This window comes from Ostrea edulis, chromosome 2 (assembly GCF_947568905.1).
Source record: "Ostrea edulis chromosome 2, xbOstEdul1.1, whole genome shotgun sequence".
Lineage (NCBI taxonomy): Eukaryota > Metazoa > Mollusca > Bivalvia > Ostreida > Ostreidae > Ostrea > Ostrea edulis.
This window is the reverse complement of record NC_079165.1, coordinates 34,790,468-34,810,429: the sequence shown is the minus strand read 5'-3', so window position 1 is coordinate 34,810,429 and position 19,962 is coordinate 34,790,468. Positions and strand designations below refer to the sequence as shown.

At 33.0% G+C, this 19,962-nt stretch overlaps 1 protein-coding gene across 24 annotated transcripts in view; it reads right to left on the bottom strand.

The window, feature by feature from the left end:
* Positions 1–19,962, bottom strand: part of LOC125678310 (voltage-dependent calcium channel type A subunit alpha-1-like) — a 136,589-nt gene that overhangs the window by 12,153 nt on the left and 104,474 nt on the right. For 10 of the 24 annotated variants that reach the window (XM_056153861.1, XM_056153847.1, XM_056153863.1 and 7 more), the window contains 15 exons: positions 19,224–19,241; positions 15,523–15,619; positions 14,648–14,808; positions 14,127–14,270; positions 13,493–13,694; positions 13,220–13,234; positions 12,240–12,404; positions 9,335–9,505; positions 7,734–7,817; positions 6,763–6,792; positions 2,389–2,511; positions 1,876–1,941; positions 1,236–1,327; positions 604–760; positions 198–325 (listed from right to left, as the gene is read on the bottom strand). In XM_056153861.1, the coding sequence (XP_056009836.1) occupies positions 198–325; positions 604–760; positions 1,236–1,327; positions 1,876–1,941; positions 2,389–2,511; positions 6,763–6,792; positions 7,734–7,817; positions 9,335–9,505; positions 12,240–12,404; positions 13,220–13,234; positions 13,493–13,694; positions 14,127–14,270; positions 14,648–14,808; positions 15,523–15,619; positions 19,224–19,241 (1,653 nt within the window). Of the gene's footprint in view, positions 1–197; positions 326–603; positions 761–1,235; positions 1,328–1,875; positions 1,942–2,388; positions 2,512–6,762; positions 6,793–7,733; positions 7,818–9,334; positions 9,506–11,099; positions 11,208–12,239; positions 12,405–13,219; positions 13,235–13,492; positions 13,695–14,126; positions 14,271–14,647; positions 14,809–15,522; positions 15,620–19,223; positions 19,242–19,962 lie in introns of all 24 variants that reach the window. The other 14 variants (XM_048916673.2, XM_056153860.1, XM_056153850.1 and 11 more) reach the window with 12 other exon arrangements.

The window sequence follows — 19,962 nt, the reverse complement described above, 5'->3', positions numbered from 1 at the left end:
GTGAAATCCAAATACATGCCTATCTACAGATCTGAAACTTTATTTTTGCATGATCAGTGTTCTTGATACAATACTCTGGTTTTTTTTAAAGTTTGTGAATCATTGATATCGTACTAAACAAAATCTGTATCTCTCATATAAAACCACATCTACTGTAGTTAAAACTTGACAAGGGAGAAAACTTGTGAGAAACGTACGTGGCTCCTGGGTCAATTTCTGCCCACTCCCGTACATACTCGTCTAGATGATGTGGACCTAAGATGGAGCTATCTCTGGTCAGATAATCAAAATTATCCATGATGACAGCCACAAACAAGTTCAACATCTACCAGAGAAAATATCAAAATCTAATTCGTGATGAAATTTATAGAAGTAAAAAGCAACAAATATACGAAATTGCATCCCGATGAAAGTGTAAGATATTGACAATCCACAAAAATTGGCCATTTAAATGATTCTACAGTACCCTGAATAGTAAACTATGTATTTCCAAACTTTTAAAAGTCAAATTCTAATGATTAGACAAAAACAAAGTCAGAAGAGGTAAATTTACAGAAACATCTGTTTACAAAGTCTTCCTATTCAAAAAGTATGAAGTCTTACAAGAAATGAACTGAGGAACATGAAGGACACAAAATAGACATAGGCAATAGCTGAGCTCCCACAGGTTTTAGGTGGCTTAATGCGGGACTCGGGGTCACAAGGTTGCTCCGAGAGGCAGGCCATCATTATTGCCTGCCAATTTTCTCCTGTTGCACATCTAAAATGAAATCAAATGGAGCAAGTGGTAAGAGAAATATAAAAACACACCAAGTCTGCATGCTTTGTTATGTAAATGTATAAACGATGTGCTGTTACTTGATGAATTTCAGTTACATTTGAATACCATACTATGGATAGAAATTATAAACACTCTTAATTTTTCTGAAGAAATTCTACAATAGCACTGTACACTGTAGATTCCTAAATATATGCAAGGAATTTATCATTGTGCGATTTTGCAAGAGGCCTCACTCAAGAAATAAAATTACTTGCTTTATTTTTCTGTTGTTAAAATGCATGTAAGAACTCTTGATTAACAGACTACAAGTGATGTGACATGTACAAGTCATTGCACCATATTAAGTACTCGCATAAAATATGGAATCTACTGTAGTTGTTCACAAAATTGAAAATTCTCTTGACATGGTGCCCTATTTATTTTTTTCAATGGGCAATAACTAGAATACACCTACCTAAACAACAGCATGAGTGCATATAAAAAATTTCTGAAGTTGTTATGCCTGTTGATTTCTGTTTGAGAATCTAGTTTAATGTTCCCAAACACCTGAAAATAAAAACCATTCATATATCACTTCACATTGAGATTAATTTTCCATGAAAATTGAAATGATTTCTTTGTCACCTGTTAGTGAATTCTCACTTATAACTTTTATTTGGAGATATATTTGTGGTTATGATTACCGGTATGCATAAACATTTTCATTATATGATGAAATAATTCCATGCTGATCTAACATCCTATGAAAAATAGAACATTATATTCACCAGTACGTGCTTTTGAGGTGAATATAGCATTTGATTTCTCAAACATCAGGCCAAAAACATAAATTGGGAATTTCAAATTTGCCCTGTAGCTGTATACATAGATGGCTGACCAGGTATTGTTATGTAGGTCTGGTAGCTAGTTTTGATGTTTTACATTATTCAGTCATACACATGTAATAAAACACATTTCAGACAATTTCTTGGTCAATATAATGCTTTAGCTACCTATTCAGAGCCCATAATTGTATAATGTCAGAAAAAAATCATCGTTGCTTTCAGCTTCCTCCTACATGCTGGTGTTATATCTATTATGAAGATGGGTGTTACCTGCATCCCTATGATAGCATATATGAAGAACAGCATGAGAATCAGTAGACACACATACGGCAGGGCCTAAAAGAATAACAAAGCACTAATTAACGACTTTTTACAATCACGTACTGTAGGCAGTGTTAGTCTGGACAGCACGAGACACTTCATCTTCCCTAATGTTAGCTTATTTTCTGTAAATTTGCCCCTCAAATCTCAATGGTGAGTTTTTACTACAAAACACTAAATTTCATAGAAATTTAATTCATTAATTTTAACCATGGTTTTTTTTAAATGTCCATCTGGCAAAATTTTAGAAAGGTGCAAATTGTAAAGCAAGATAAATTATAAGCCATGTCAATCGAGACATTGTGTCAATTGAGACATTGTGTCAATTTTTATATATAATAACTCTGCAATATTGCATTCTTTAAAGTATATTTGATAATCAATATCAACTAATAAATTTAACATCACTACTGTATAAAAAGTGTGCTTGTTTGGCCATTGGTAGAAAAAGTGAGAGATTACCTTGAAAGACTGTAGAAATGTCCACAGAAGCAGTCGAATGGTGTAGCCCTGTCTAAGTAACTTTATCAGCCTGGCAGCCCTGAACAGTCGGAACACGCCCACATTAAATATGGAGTAGGACTTCTGGAAAAAACCAGCATATTGTATCAAATTCTAATGTAAAAAGTGCTGCCAGAGGCCAGAACCAGTTCATATTCAGAGACCAGAACCAGCTCATATCAAGTTCAGCTAAACGATATTCCGCTAAATATTGTTTTTGTAAAAGTCATATGAATGACAGAAACTTTGCTTTTCACTTTCTGTGTCGTTAATATATAGGGGGAACGACTATAGTACATGTAACCGTAATGAAATTCAATCATGATGACACCTAATTTGAATTAAAGCAATTTATCTTTAACTCACGTATAATATTTCCACATTTATCACCCTCACAAGATCGAGTATGTACATTAATTCACTTAGGTATATTTTGATGGGTTCTTACAGGATCTGGACAAAAATTGCAGGAAAATGTCAAACTGATGCACACATTGGGCATTATTCTACAACATGCAGGCTGTTGATCTGGCCCAGCATTAGAGATTTGATTGATAAATATTTATGTATATATAGACAGATGTATAAGGATTATACAAGATTCAGAAGAAGAAAAAACTACATGTATTCCCGACTAGAGCTACGACATTCATGCAGTGAATTTAGTTTCTCGACATGCCTATTGTGAACATGACAATGAAATCACTGACATGTTGAACATCCATCAACCTGGCAGTTCTATAACAATGACTTCTTTCTGTTGTCTAATGACAATAGCCATTGAGGCCAAGTCACTATGCTACCATAACAAAGCATCTACTGAAGACATAACACTACTTTTTGGGGGCATCTTTATTGACAGTACTTAAACTATGAATGCAGTGTCAATATCTTCAATGCAACCATATTTTCTAACTCCCAATTTTTTACGAGTGGCCATAAATTCAACTTACAAAATGGCAAACCCAATTCACAGTTTACAACTCTTTAAAATTTAACAACAGTACGCATTCAAAGAATATATATCAGAATAACGTCTTCCATAAAAATATCTGTGAACAAGATGTGTTTGTGAAACACAAATGCCTCCGATAATGGCCAATTCCGAAGATGGCAAAGGTCACAAGGACAAATATCTTGGTACCAGTAGAAAGATCTTGTCACATGAAATGCTCATGTACAATATGAAAGCTCTAATATTTACCATTTAGAAGATATGACCAATGTAAAAAAAATAAATTAAAAGTAGGTCAAATGTCAAGGTCAAAAGGTTTAGTACCAACGGAAAGGTCTTGTCACAAGGAATACTCATGTGAAATATCAAAGCTCTATCACTTACTGTTCAAAAGTTATTAGCAAGGTTAAAGTTTCAGACAGAATGGCAGAATTACAAAATGACAGACAGGACAAAAACAATATGCCCCCCGATCTTCGATCTTGGGGGCATAAAAATCAGCTTGCAAAATTCTGTGAGTTTCCAAATTTTCAGATTACAAATAACAACCCCATTTTGCAAGTAAAACATTATATTTTTAGCCCTAAGAATGGCCACATTCAATAAAGGCAAACTTGGTCCTGACCTTGATGAATGACATTGACCTTTTCAGTTCATCATGCAAGTATGATATCTCTAATCTTATATAATTCAAAAGTTGACAGACAAAAGTCAAGGTTAAAGTTGTGAGCAAAGAGACAAACAGAAAGATGACAGACAGAAAGCAATATGGCCCCAGATCTTTAACCTCTGAAGCATATAAACATCAAGGTAGTGGCAAATTAGAAGTACATTTGGGATAAACACTTCATCTCAATAATTTTGTTTTAGTCTACAACTAAATTCAGGGCATAAGTAAATCTAACATCCATTTGGCTATTCCACTTGCACAAAAAATTCCAATAGCTACATAAGCCCTATGCAGTGGGGAACAATATCATATAACCATAAATCATGCTGAAGGTTCTTCAATAAGGACTAGCTTGCAATGGATTGTTAAAAAGCTTCCTAAATGAGCCCCTCACATGTCAATCCAAATTTTACTTCTTTCATAATGAATATTTAAACACATGCAAAAGATTCTTTTTTCTTCACCAGTCTCAATTATTTCTGAAGAATTTGCAAAAGTTAGAAAAGCTTTTCAAAGTCTAACATACCCCCCCCCCCCCCCCCCCCATTCCAATATAAACAAAAACCAATGCAGCTTCAGGGCCCACGCAATCACCAGTACTCACAGAAATGCAGTTTTACATTGTACATCCAAAAATGAAATTCAGGCTGGACAAGATTCTCTGAACTTTCAAAAGCATTGAATTGAAATTGAATGCTAAATCATGTGTTCATTGACCTTTTTATATCAAGGCAATTTTTCTGGCAAATATGGAATATTCTAATTTAAAATGTTTACTGATTTCATACATCCTTTTGCATTTCAGTAAAACTTTATAAGAAATGAGAAAAACTTTCCTTAGTGAACAGTTACCTGGTACCTTAACAAGGTGTGGACAAAGCAAGTCACTGTAACGTCTTTGTAAACAACTGATAAAGTAATATGCTTGTTTGTAGTGATCATGTGTGATCCTACATATATCAATAGATAGATTTCTGTAGCTAGAGAACTGTAGTTATCATTAGCTAGCGAACTGTAGGAAACTGTAGGTAAAGGCCTGTAGAGAACTGTAGCTAAAGAACTGTAATTATCAGTAGCTGGAGAACTGTATTTATCAGTAGTTAGAGAATTGTAGCTATCAGTAGCTAGAAAAATGTAGCTAAAGAAATGTAGTTATCAGTAGTAGAGAACTGTAGTTATCAGTAGCATGAAAATTGTAGTTATCAGTAGTTAGAGAACTGAGTTATCAGTAGCTAGAGAACTGTAGCTATCAGTACTTTGAGGTCTGTAGTTATCAGTGGCTAGAGAACTGCAGAAAACAGTAGCTAGAGAACTGTAGCTATCAGTAGCTAGAGAACAAGCTATCAGTAGCTAGATAACTGTATCTATTAGTAGTTAGAGAACTGTAGCTAGCAGTACTTGGAGAACTGTAGCTATCAGTTCTTGGAGAACTGTAGCTATCAGTAGCTAGATAACTGTAGCTACCAGTAACTGGAGAACTGTAGCTAACAATAGCTAGAGAACTGTTGCTATCAATAGCTAGAGAACTGAGGCTATCAGTAACTGGAGAACTATAGCTATAATTAGTAGCTAAGAGAACTGTAGTTATCAGTAGCTGGAGAACTGTATCTATTTGTAGCTCAAGAACTGTCGCTCACTGCTCTACAGAGTGTTGTGATAGATGTCTCTAAATTTCTAGACCTCTGAGTTATAATTCTGTAGGCTTCCTTCCTCTGGCTGCACTAGTTTCCTCCTTCCAGGTACATGTACTCCACTTTCCTTCCTAACTACTTTAGTTTCCTCCCACATCAATGAACCACTTGATCATGAAAACATCCCAGCCATTGATACAAGTTGCAAGAACATTTATGACAATCATTGTAAAATCATTTTTTTTTTAAAATGGTTACCCCACCCACTTTTTTCTGTTGACAATTCTGCAATTACCCTTCAATGAATTGAGCACAAACAGCAAGTTCTGTAAATCAGGATACAAATGTACAACACCCCCATGGCAAAAGGACATATTCTCTAGGGTGCTTTTTAATACATGAAATGCACCTATGAAAAGATATATTTTTGAAAGATATGTGAAAGATATGTAAAGATATGTGAATGATGCAAAAAAAGGGATGGTTTCATAGGAAACTTTTTGTGGTAAATATGGGTTTTTAGCAAAATCAAAACATTAAGAAAAGGTTTTACAAAATTCTATAGCAAATTCGTTTGGGGGGGGGGGGGGTATCCTATGCCTTTAACCAACAAACTTAAGTACCTCCAGCAAGTCTACATGAGGGAATAATAAAGGGGTGTCTCTGTGTTCCAAGCTTTCCAGGGCATGTAATCATGTTTCATCCATATACTTTAACATACATGTATTCAAATAAAAAGAATCTTTGCATAAACATAAAATATCTCAAGAGTTTAAAAGTGAGGTGCTCAACTGAGCTACTCTAAAATATCAAATGTTTATATTTTGATATAAATGTTGAAAAAAAAATATAATGATAATAACTCTTCTCAACATGCAAATCTGATGGAAATGCAAGTCACCGATGTTAGAAACCATTATCATTCTGGTGCTTTCTTGACTATACATCAAAACGTTTCACAGATGTAGTTTTGATGTAGCGTGTTGGCATGCTTTATTTCAATCAGATTTGAAAAATCTAAGTGCAGAAATGTAAATTGCATTTTCCTTAATTCAATAATCAATGATAATTAAACAAACCTCCCCATCCTCTTTTGAAGATAATAATTCCTAGAAAGGGTCAAGAGACAATTCAATTTTAAAATTATCTGAGTATTATGACTGAGGCCCATGAGCCACATTGAGAATGGTAGAAATGAAAGCTCACACAAACCTTCAGTACTAGTACAAGATTTGAGACCTGTTTGCTAAATAAATAAAGATAAATTTTTTTTAAAGACTTATCTATTAGACTATGATCATACATGTACCTGTTTCTTGAACCGATTGTTCCAGTCAAACTGAATTTTTTTCATTTTTAATGGACAAAGGAGAAAATGAACAAAAAGAATCTTATCTTCTCTCATGCTTTTTAAACTCCTTAGATTGGAATAATGGACTAGAGAGAAAAGAACACCCAAAAGTCATCAATGATTTCATATCTTCTCCCATAATTTCTGGAGTCAACATATTTTCCAGCCATCATGGTGATCAGAATTAAAATAAAGAAAAATCTGGACTTGTCTTGGCGTCATACTCATCAAACCTCTACAGAAAAACTAATCACACTGCCACCAGTTCCAGCCGTAACCAACTGGTGAAGATCTTTTCATCTTAAAAAAAATACATATACCTACAGAACTGACTCGAATCATCAGGTCTGAGATTGATGAGCATAATTTTGCTTTCTCCAATGACATAATCTCAATTTTCTGTTGATCAATGTACTTTGAAAAGTGCAGTATAATGATGATGTAGCTTGAACAATCAATTTCAGTTATACAAGGTGTTTCATACTAGATATTCTATTTTGAGTTACACATATTTCATAATATTGATTTATAACTACTTTATTCATATATATCTGCATGTGTGTCACTTATGTGTGTGCTGCAATGCATTAATCTTTCCACAGTTTAACTGAAAGTTAATTTGAGTATCTCTTCCATTATCATGAAACACCCTATAGACAAATGACATTTCAGTGGACATCAACAAGGAGATATACTCACCCCAAACTCATTGACTAAAACATCAATGATACTGCCAACCACAGTTATGAAGTCAAAAACATTCCAAGGGTCATGGAAGTAATTCTGTGGATAAAAATTGAATATACTTTTTAATAATCTTTAACAGAAAAAATAAAATTAAAAATAAAAATATATTACTAAATCTTAATCAGCAATTTGTAGATACTAGTATAACAAAATATCTTTTTTCTAAATTACAATAATAAAGTAAATTACCTTTATTTCAATTAACTTAAAAAAGTTATTATAATCATTCAAAAATTCATTTCTAATATTTCAATGTAAAAAATTGAATTACAAAACTGGAATTATGAAGATGAAATTATAAGGAAAGCTGGTAAAGAAAATTCAAGCATATATAGGATGTAAACAGAAAATTTGCATGTTCCTTCAAATCAAAAGGGATGCAAATTCAAAAAAGAATTTCAATTCAGCAATTAAAGAAAGAGGATTTCACTTACATGGCCAAACATTGCAATTTGCACATTTTTTTTTTTAAAAACCTTATACTCACAAATTCTGTACAGGGGTTCTTTAAAAAAAAACTTTGCCAACAAACTATTCAAATATAAATCAACAACAGAAAATATAGGTTGCTTAGAAATATTTATATATGTATAAATATAGATACAAGGGGAAGCCGACAACGAACGGTTCACAATTTAGACTACACGTAAGCAAATAAAGGGGGATCACTCTGGATATGCCTTCTTATTTCTCCAACATATCTTTTACCAACAGAGGAACTGATATATACAGTAGGGAGTTTTAGGGATATGTACACCATCATTACAATTTGAGAATAGAAATAGCATCACATCTACTATTCTTTATGATAAATTTATTTTACAATGAAGATCCATTTAAATATTCCATAGAATTACAAAAAAGTGAAATAATACTTCAAATTGTAAAAAATTCTCTTGATTTTCATCAGAAATTATCACCCTGGGGGAATTTTACGCAAGATAAAATGATTATTTGTATAACTTTCAATAAAAGCTCAAATTTTGCTATTTGAATTAAAGTAACTTTAAAAATAGTTTAAGTATCGAGTTGGTATTAACCATGTTACTTCTGTTTTCAATTGTTCTTGAATTAGTTTAGCGATTCAATGTAAGATGTTCTACAGCAAAACATAGAAAAAACTGAGAAAAGCGACAGTGTAGATGCAGAAAAGAGACATATATTTACAGCAACATAACGCGATATGACATTATAAATCCTAGTATACTGAAGAGACCAAGAAGGCAAATCCTGAGTCTGCTTTCACGATGTTTTCACAATGACAACACCCAATCAGAAGGTACTGTCAACACATTTCTTTTCAAGGAACTTAAAAATCTCTTAGAAATCACTTGAAAAATATCTTAAGTTTCCAATAAATTCTATAAGAAACTCAGATGAACTGAAAGATCATATTCTATTCTGCTAATTTTTTTTTTTAAAAAATGTGTTGCACTGCTAAAGGCTTACACATGGGTTAAATGTCCATGTGAATAATAAGGACAAACAACTTCTGAAATTAAAATGTAACAACGTACGAGGCGGAATACTGTGTACAAATTGACATTTCAAACCTTGATTCCGAACGCGAGTAGCTTCAATACACACTCGATAGTGAAGAGGATGGTGAATATTATATTTATTGAAATCAAAACTCGTTCGTATTTAGGCTGTTCTTGATTATTTTGGAATTCTTGGCCTTGGCCATGGCCCTGTCCCATATCCCCAATAGATTTGTTGCTGAACTGAAATCAAGGCAGTTAAAAATGTTTGGTTTAAAGAGGTAGCAAAGAGTTTCTAAATAATGTGATGGTTAGCAAATTCTGCTACAACACTTATCAAAATGCACCTACAATCAGAGACAAAACACACACAAGACAAAAGTTACTCTGGGCAGATACAACTCAATCCCTTTTATAAATTAATTAGATGTATCAATTCATTTCAAAGAAAAAGAAAATTTCAGTTACAAAGTGATTGCTAATTATCAAATCGAATTCCATAAAACTTAAGATGTTTTTAATCATAATTGTAACATGTATTTTGAAATCAACTTTTGTCAAGTGTCATTCAGAACAGCCATACAAATTTCATGAAATAAAAAAAAGTAATGCAGAGCATAAGGAGTGGAGCGAAATGAGCTGTTGAGATTGGACAGGTCTGCTCCCACAAGCTTCATACAATGACCCTGTCACCCTGTGCATCCAGTGATTGATGAAAACAGCCGACAAAAAGATTTCAAAACTGTCTTGTGAGGTTACTGTAAACCACATAGTATTCTACAGGAGAATATCAATTTCTCCAGAAGGGGACTCAACACACAGGGCTTATTAAGGTTGCTCAACACATAAAGGTGGATCAATACAATTAAAGGAATTTTCACAGTTGTAAGACAGATGTTAATTTAATCTTCACAGCAAAGGTAGCAAATGTATAAACTTGAGCCACCCTATGAAATAAAATTCAGCAAAAAGGATCATCTCTATGATCAAAAGAGTATTTATATCGTCAGGTGATCATCTCTGTGATCAAAAGAGTATTTATATTGTCAGGTGTTGAGCCTCCTTCACATCAGTATCGAAAAAGTCATTTAGGGTTTGGAAGATATCTCTAATATTTGGTCAAAATAAACTTGGAATTTGACTTCATCATCGGAACTTCCTTGTCTGAACATGACTGATCCAATATGTGTTTTGTTTCTCATTCTGTACAGGTGTTAGAATAAATAATCATTCTGTACAGGTGTTAGAATAAATAATCTTGAAGAAGTGTCAAAATGGTTTACAGTATATGATAGTGCATAATAAAACTAAAATTTGTAATTCAAAGTTTCAGAAGGATGCAAGAATATGGTGACAATCATTTACAACTGATGCTACAAAATTATCCACAGTTCGTAAATGTGCCCCAGAGTCAGGATCCATTCCAGTGAAAATATTTCATAATCTAGTGATTGTTTCAAATTTTTTTATTCCAATATCAAAATCAAATTTTCATTAAAATCTAGATTATAAAATATTTGATTACGTGATATATATATATATCAATTCATACCCTCTTAAATGAAAACAACCATGATCATACACTTCATCAATAATGTTCAAAGCACAAAATATGCGTCCACAAATACAGCACAAAAAATTGTTTTTCAATTGTTTTGTGAAGTATTGCATAAAAATCGCACTTGGCATTAATTTTACCATATTCTAACAATATCGGTCAACAGAAATATTTATTAAACGGTTTTTATGCGATTGACAAAATGTATGGTCATTCCAATAGTTGTTGAAGATGTGTGAGAAATGAGAAATATGTGTGACACCCTGGACCAGAAGTTACCTTTCCACACCCTATTAACTTGAGGGTACATTCTATTGAGAACATGATCGTAAATCCCATATTTAGATATTTAAGGATCGTCTTGTAACTCGTGCTCATTCCTTCGTACTGTCAACGAACAATATAGGACAACATTTTATCGGCGAATTCTTCAGGAAACATATATCACATACCTAAATGTTTTACTGACATATGTATAGTTAAAGTATTCAACTTTTCATATTGTCTAATTCCTCGAAATAAAATAGTTCCAACTTGTATGATATAATGAAAAGAATTTAACCCTATTTTCTCCACGTATTGTTAGATCAAAATAAAAATGGAATTACATGTACTAGCAAAAATCATGTCATAAAAAATTAATCATATTTTGTGTAAATGAACCTAAAATTAATTGGGTAAAATAATTTCACATGTTAATACTGTATTGGAATTTTCATGCCATAACTTTTCTTTAACAAAGATGCAAGTAAATGCATTGTTAGTTGATTCTGAACCAAAACTCTTATGTTTTATCAAACTTTCTGATAAAATATTAGTTTGTGGGGGTATACACAATTCATTAGTTAACTGCAACAAAATTTCTGAGAATGCAGGTTTATATCTGTCAAATCAATCATGGGTGTCCCTTTTTACCTTCAAAGCTGTGAAAGGAAATGACAGTAAAAATACAGAGCATCAATTTCATGTTGATGCATCCATTATTAGAAAATTCAAATCATAAAAACATAGTCTCACTCCTCATAGAAATAGTGCATGATCACAATGACAACTCATATCACCATATTCTCTATATTCAATAACTTTGCTATTTAAATCAACAGGTCCATGGACCATAATATATGTATGTGTAATTACCAATGACTAAATAATCAAATTCAAACATTTCATGTTAGTCTGCTACAAGGAGTGGTAGAAATAATAAAGAATTGACTACTGAAATTTTTGTTCAATTGTATATAAAAAAAAAAATCTTCTGAACTCTTCGTATAAAGTAAAAACAAGTATGTCATGTATATACGTATTATCAGCTCAAAATAATTTTCTGTCACTCTGAAGTAATAACTCTCCCTGAAGCAGCTTGAGAGCTTACAACTTATATATAATACTTACTAGTCAAAAACACAAAATAAAACCTACCTTCATCATGAGTACAATAGTGTTTAAGGCAATCAACGTCATGACAAAATACTCAAACTTGGTGGACACGACGAGCTTCCAGATTTTATATTTTATCGTCTTCTTGTTTTTCGGCATATATCTACTGGTGGGTCGAGCATTTATAGCAAAGTCTATACATTGTTTCTGTGGGAAAAATAAAAATCACTGTAAGTAACGGAATACCATTTCACATTGTACTAAGTTACAGTTTTTTTTAAAAATACCAAAACACTATTTCCATGAATAATTTTGTTTACAAATTTGAAAATTTAATTATGACATATTAATTCTAAGTATTGGAAAATATTCAGTTACATCTGCAATGCCATGCTGTTAATAAGTATAATAAACATAAGTATAATAAACATATCTAATTACTACTTAACATCATTAATGCACACAGAAAACACAATATTATACATTAATTTTGCAGATTTCCTTCGAGACTTCATAGCTAACGTACTACTCACTGCAAACTGACAAAAGACATCACCTGTGCGACCGCTGTTTTCTACGTTTGATATTGTGACATCTACTACCCTTTAACCAAGATCTACTGAAGATAGTTTACTATCACAACACACATACCACCTCCTGTGAAAACCTAATATTGGCTTATTTCAGATTTGGATAATTTCCATCTTGCAGGGCAACTGTATTCAAAATCAGTTATGTATTACTTGAAGATATACCGAACACATCATTCATGACAGAATGAATATGTATATATATTGATTGAACCAAAGTCAACAACCCCTGGGTTAGCTGCAGATCTGTAGCTCTCTGGGGAAACAATGGGACAGACCCAGAGATACCAGATGCCACTGGTGGGTGAGTCATCTGTGCTGTTAAATATTTCTTTTAATTGGGTTAATTATGTAGCACTGTTGTTGACATGACATGTACGTGATATGAGGTGTGAATTCAAAATATATATATAGTCACCTTGTGTTACTTACGTCAATAGCTGATAACTAAAAATTATCATCATTTCATTTTATACATCCATAAACAAAACATAACCAAGAGAAACAAGCATTCTGTAAAATTAATGTCACATTCTATGTGACACCAACAAGCAAAGAAAAAGATGCAATTAAATAAACATCACTAAAATCCTACAATTCACATCTTTTATAAAATAAATTATAATACTATAACTATAACAAAGTAAATGTTGTCTACAGTCTACATTGAAGAAAAAGGGGAGGATTGTATTGGCCAACACTCACTTGATTTTTATCTAGCTGTGCATCCTCCAGCTCAGCTTCTCCTTGGTCTTGAAATGTGATGATAATTAAGGCAACAAAGATATTAACAAAGAAGAATGGGAAAACAATGAAGAAGACCACGTAAAATATCGCCATTTCCATTCTGTTTCCAGGCTTTGGGCCCTGGTCTTCATATGTAGAGTCCATGGAGTTCTGGAGGATGCTGAGAAGAGAAATAAGTCAAGGTCACCAGCAGACCCTGTGGTTTCATCATTACATGCTGAGCACCATGCAATTTTCATTGTTTCCATGGTTGAGCAACACCACATGAAATTCAGTGATCAATAGTTTGCATTTAAGTGAAAAGAATAAAGGATTATGCCTATGAATTTACCATGAAATTGTTTATTTTGGTAAATACAATGTAATTTCATATCATAAAAACTGAAACAAGCACAATAGTAATTCATAAACTTTGGCTTGGAGCATGATTTCGAATTTTTCTGATTACTATAAGCTATGGGCATGTAAAAAGTGCATGGCTTTAACTTAACTGCATACAAAATTTTGCAACAGCAACTCTAGATCTATATTGCTGATTTCTCATTTTGAAAGATGAGAATGGCCAAGAGAAGGTAGGGATCTAAAATCTTACTTAGGCCAGCCTTCACCGGTGGTGACAGTAAACAAAGTCAGCATTGCTTCAAACAGGTTGTCATAGTGAAAATCGTGCCGCAACCATTCTCGATTCTTGACTGATGGTGTATCCTCAAATTCTTCGTAAGAAAAGAACTGGCCCCTGTAGTGAGACAATCATCTTTATTTTCTGAAATCTTACTTACTGCCCATAATACCTGACTGGCACATAGGACAGCAAAGTTTCTGAACTCAGCTCATCCAAGCATGTACTCTATCCATATCATCATGTAATTAAGGTTCTTAGAAGTACATGTATCAGAATAAAACCAATTAAAATTTAAAACCACCAAGTAGAAGATGCATTATACAACAGTTATGTGAAAATTAAAAGAGAAGCATTTGAAACATAACATTTAGTGATCTTCTAATCATCAAAAAGTTTGCTTTATTTATTTGATAGTGAATATGCTAACATTGTTTTAGATCCGATGTAAGCTTCTTCCTGATGAGCTCTAACACTCATTACAATGTACTAACCTACATTCCTCCTCTGTGCTTTTTGATTCGTCAGTGCAGTAGAAAAATTTCCCTTTAAACAGCTGGACTGCTATCACAGCAAAGATGAGTTGAAATAACATGTACACAATCAGAATGTTGGCTACATTTTTCAGGGAGTTCACCACACAGTCAAACACAGCCTGTAATAAAAGGAAAAGAGCATTTTGACTGAGTATTTTCACAAATAAATGAAAACGATCTTCATGGCCTGAGTGGAAACCACCTCCACAGCCAATGGAAATCATCTCCACAACCAATGGAAACCATCTCCACAGCCAATGGAAACCATCTCAACAGCCAATGGAAACCATCCCCACAGCCAATGGAAACCATCTCCAGTAGAAAACATCTCCACAGCCAATGGAAACCATCTCAACAGCCAATGGAAACCATCCCCACAGCCAATGGAAACCATCTCCAGATCCAGTAGAAAACATCTCCACAGCCAATGGAAACATTCTCCTTAGCAAATGAAAACCATCTACACATGTAGCCAATGAAACCCATCTTTTCAGCAAATGGAAACCATTTCCAAGCCCCAAAAAAATCATATACAAAGGCATTGGAAACCACAGAACAGGTATCCATTAATGAGGAAGTGCATTCATTTACAAGTTGATACAGTTACTGTTTCCACATTATTATGCACGACCACTTGTTTTTTCTTTCTTCTCTCATCACTGACAGATGGATGGACAGACAGATGGACATACAGACATTGTTGTACCAAAATACCTTCCATCCAAAGATGAGCGTATAAAAACAGAATGTTCAAGTTTTGGATGCATAAGTTTGTATACCATACAAACATAAATCTATTCTGAGACAACAAATGGCGGGTCTGAAGTACAAACCTTTAGTTTAGGAACTCGGTTAATTGTTTTCAGTGGGCGCAGCACTCTAAGGACTCGCATGGACTTAATAGTGTTCAAGTTCTTGCCAGCGGTATCTCTGCAAAGTACACAAACATATCAACACTCTGTCACAATTTACAGCCAGTGGAAGAAAGCTACAGCACGTGCTGTTAACAAAAAGCTACAAAGCTTGTGGAAATGAAGAATAGGAAAGAAACTGATTAGAAAGAGACAATTTACAGGCAGATAATTCATACAACAATACATCTCAAAATTCACGGTGGTTGTCTCAGACTCTTAAAAATTTATACATCACTACAAACATTTCTAGTTTCTACTTGTTCTTAGGGAGAAAAAACACATTCTTGATTAAGATTTATCCTGAACGATTCATGCAATTTACCATATTCATTAATCACTTTACCTCAATGGTAATTTGAGATCATTCAATATTTATATCAAAAAATGTGGGCGAGCTAACAATATTGATGGGATAGCTAGTAAGCTTCAATGCAGGACGAGCTGCACAGCCATAGTGAAAATTGTGTCGGTAATGGGAAGTGTTAGGAGAAAACATCAAAAATATAATTTGACTGAAATTCTTTAGAAAAAGCTGTGTAAGACATCTCCATTCAGCATTTGCTCATTCATTCTTTTCATATAATGCACAGTCAGCCTTGCCTTGCTTTATACGGAATTGCAGTGCAGGGTCACGGAAAGAAAGAATTAAATCATTACGCATATAAATATATCATTTACACAATATCTGACTGTCCACGGTTATCAACGACACATGCATGGTTATCATGTGGATTATTCACCACAAGGACATTATCAAAATGTGTTTGCAACAAAAAATGTAGAATAGAAAAATACTGTGCTTTAGCAGTATATATGTACAACTCCATTGTTTCTTACACTGCCTCTTTAATACTGCAAAAAGGATGGATAGTTTTAGCTGTTGAATTGTTGTTCTTCTGTCTAAAATTTTGTGATGGTCGCCCATCACAATCTTTTAGATAGAAGATCGAGCTACAATTCAGCAGCTAGGATTAACTTCTGAAAACTTCGTAGAAACCTTAGATTTTATGATCTGTTATAAATTAAGCCAGCAAAAATTTAACAGTTACGATCAAATTGCAACCGATGTCTGTCTGTTAAGAAGGCTCTCACATTCAAATGTTGATTCAATAACTTCCTACCTTTACTTCCTTATAAATAAGATAATGTCTGTACATGAATTGATAAAGTTTTGTAGTTAATTATCTATCAATCATTTCCATATTAGCTTTTGACTGAAACATAAAAAAATGTATTCAGATTAAGTGGCACATTGTGATAAAATTTGGATTCACATACAACAGACACCATGACCAAAATATCCAAATGCATTGTCATTAACAGTGAAATGATTAAAGAGAAAGGAGGCTGGTCAGGTTGTATTAGCTGACATAGTTCTTTGGATGATGATTTCTACTTTCAAACTGATAATTTTCTGAAAAAGTTGCTCTGGGAATGAAATTTAAACACTGGCCTTTAATGATAATTTTACATTCAAAGGAACATTTTTAAGGGTTGCCTTGGCCATAAAACTTATAGTTCTCATGGTTGATTTCATATAAATAGATGTAGTGATGAAGAAATAAAACAAAATCGACATCGTAATTGCTGATAAATTCAACAAAGATGGCAAGCCTATAGTGTTTTTGACAAGCATTAATATTCAGTCAAACATCAATGTCCTAGACTATAAGAGATCACATTCCAGGAACATGATGGTGTCAGACATTCCTGTATCATTCTGTCTACTATCTACTAACAAAAATAAAATGCCCATATTGGTCCTCCATGCCACCATATTTATTGATATTAACGAGATGATGTGCTTATATCACAGATTGAGGGAAAGTGCTCAGGATACATGAATTTATCGCCATTTATATCAATCAAGACATTTAGCTTGCAATGTCTCTGAAATTATCTTTGGATATGAACTAGCTCCTATATAATAAATGGCCCATGCAGTCAAACTCTTTGATGACTATGATGTGTGTGAAATGTGACAATCAACTCTACTTACCCAATACTTCCACTGCATGATTAGAACAGTGATTTCATTAATCATGAGCAGTGTTACTGTAAATGTGTGACATTATTGGCCTATATACTATGCATTATCTAGCACCCTTCAACTTCTATCGATCACATTAACCAAAGTCATAACATACCATTGTCACTTGTAACTGGTGCTCAATATATGAAAGAGATCTACATCATGAAATAAGTTATGATTATCATTTTTATTTTACATAAAATTGGAACTACCATATACTTCATCAAATTTCCTACCAAATGTACATGTGTATCAATAATATTCTTAAGTATCATTTAATTGCAACAATCATACATTTACTATGTAATATCACCTTTCTCAGGCCAAATAATGTGACAGCAGTAATATAAGACATTCTCAAACAATGATGTACCTGGGATAAAATTACAAATAAATTCAAATTTCCAGAAATAGGTCAACATGACCTACTTTTGCTTAATGTAATATTTTTAATTCCCTAATTCATAGATCTTCTATCAAAGTCCTCCATTAGAATATACAGTGGTCAGTTAGGACTTATTCTGGTTGAAGTTTAAAGAGATCAGAGACAATTAGTGTTAGCAACCATGTTTTCATACCTACAATAAACTATTCCCACTTGTTAATTCTGTATATGCCCTCAACCTACAAAGTCACTAAGTGGAAAATTTCAAATCCCAAAGCCAATTAGTAAGATACAAGGATGTGCATGGACTTACCAAGGATTCATTGGCAATTATAATTACACACTCATCTTATACTTTTATTCTGCATGTCTTATTTTTTTTTTTCATTATTAGCCCTCTTTCTGCTATATCAAGCTTTGTATCAAAAGCTTTAATATAAATTAATTGTTCAGAGTAATAATTTTATATGGCTGTAAATAATGATTCTTTTCAATTTGAACTTGTGAATTTGAAAGTCGGTAGAATTTTTTAACGATAATGGGGATTGCATATATATTACACGGTATAATTGGTAATAGATATCGTGAACGAATCGAAGATTGTACTAAATTGCAGCAAATTCTACTCACATACCCTTGGATTCTACGCCATGCCAAGCATTTGTCTTGATATGACAAAATACTATAGGTACAGAAGGGACAATGATAAAAGCTCTAGGCCAAATCAATTCTTGGGTAGTACATATTTGACAGGCAGTGCAGCCAACTTCAGATTTCATAAAATTTCTCTAACATGCTTTGAACATTGTTTTCTTAATGACCTCTTCAATTTATTAAACTATAATTACATTGCCTCCATGTGAAATGGATGAAGAAAATGGGATTTTGTTTTTTTTCCAAGATGAAAATGAGTTATGATAAGTAAATACTGTCGGTGAAATCAAAATTTTGGGACAATACATGCCAAAATAACATGTCAAAAAGTACACTCAATTTTATACATGTAATTTCAACCAATACCGTAACTAAAAACATATGGGAAAATTTATCTATAGCTGAAATACCTCTGTCTGATTTAAAGTGGTTTAGATAACAGTGATTTTAAAAGTTTATTAAGGGAAAAAGTGCGCTGGAACTTTTACACTGTGGTGAACTATGAGGAAATTTGTGGCAATACAGTTCTCTACAATATCAAACACTTACCTAAGGACATTTGAATTACTATTAAAATGAAGTCAAGACAAGCATCAACAGAGTAGAACCAAACAAGCGGAAGAAATAACGTTTAAAATGAAAGAAATGATGATCCAAAAATTCATCAACAAATACATGAAATTAGCAATAGTTAGTATCAAATGGAGATTGAGATTGTGCCCACTGCAAGTTACATGATGTATATTTCAAAGCAATCACACTGACACAATACACATAGTTTATGATGTAGTAATACATGTAGTGCATAAAGTTACTCTCTAAATAAAACTTTCAGCTGCCTATTCTAAACATTAAGCTATAAATCAATAATCTATGTTATTGAATTTTTAAACATCATGAATATGTCTCACTCCTGAAATCCTTTTTTTCTTTTTTTGGTAATCAGAAACATTTTTTTTAATAGAATAAATTCTTGTCAATTTTAAAATAATTCTACCCAATATAACAGATTATCAAAAATTACATTGCAACTGTTTAATTTAATTTAAAGATTATGCACTCAATCAGGAACGAGTCATACACAACTGATTTTAAAATGACCATACTTGCTCCAACAATTTCACATTTATGCATATACGTACAGTGTACTTCTTGAAATTTCAATCCCCCCCTCCCCAAATTACTATATAATTATACAAATTAATTAATAATGTCATAACCTCGCATTGCCATATATACTTTTCTAAAAAAAAAATCTCAAAAATCCAGTTCGGATTTAAAATTTGAG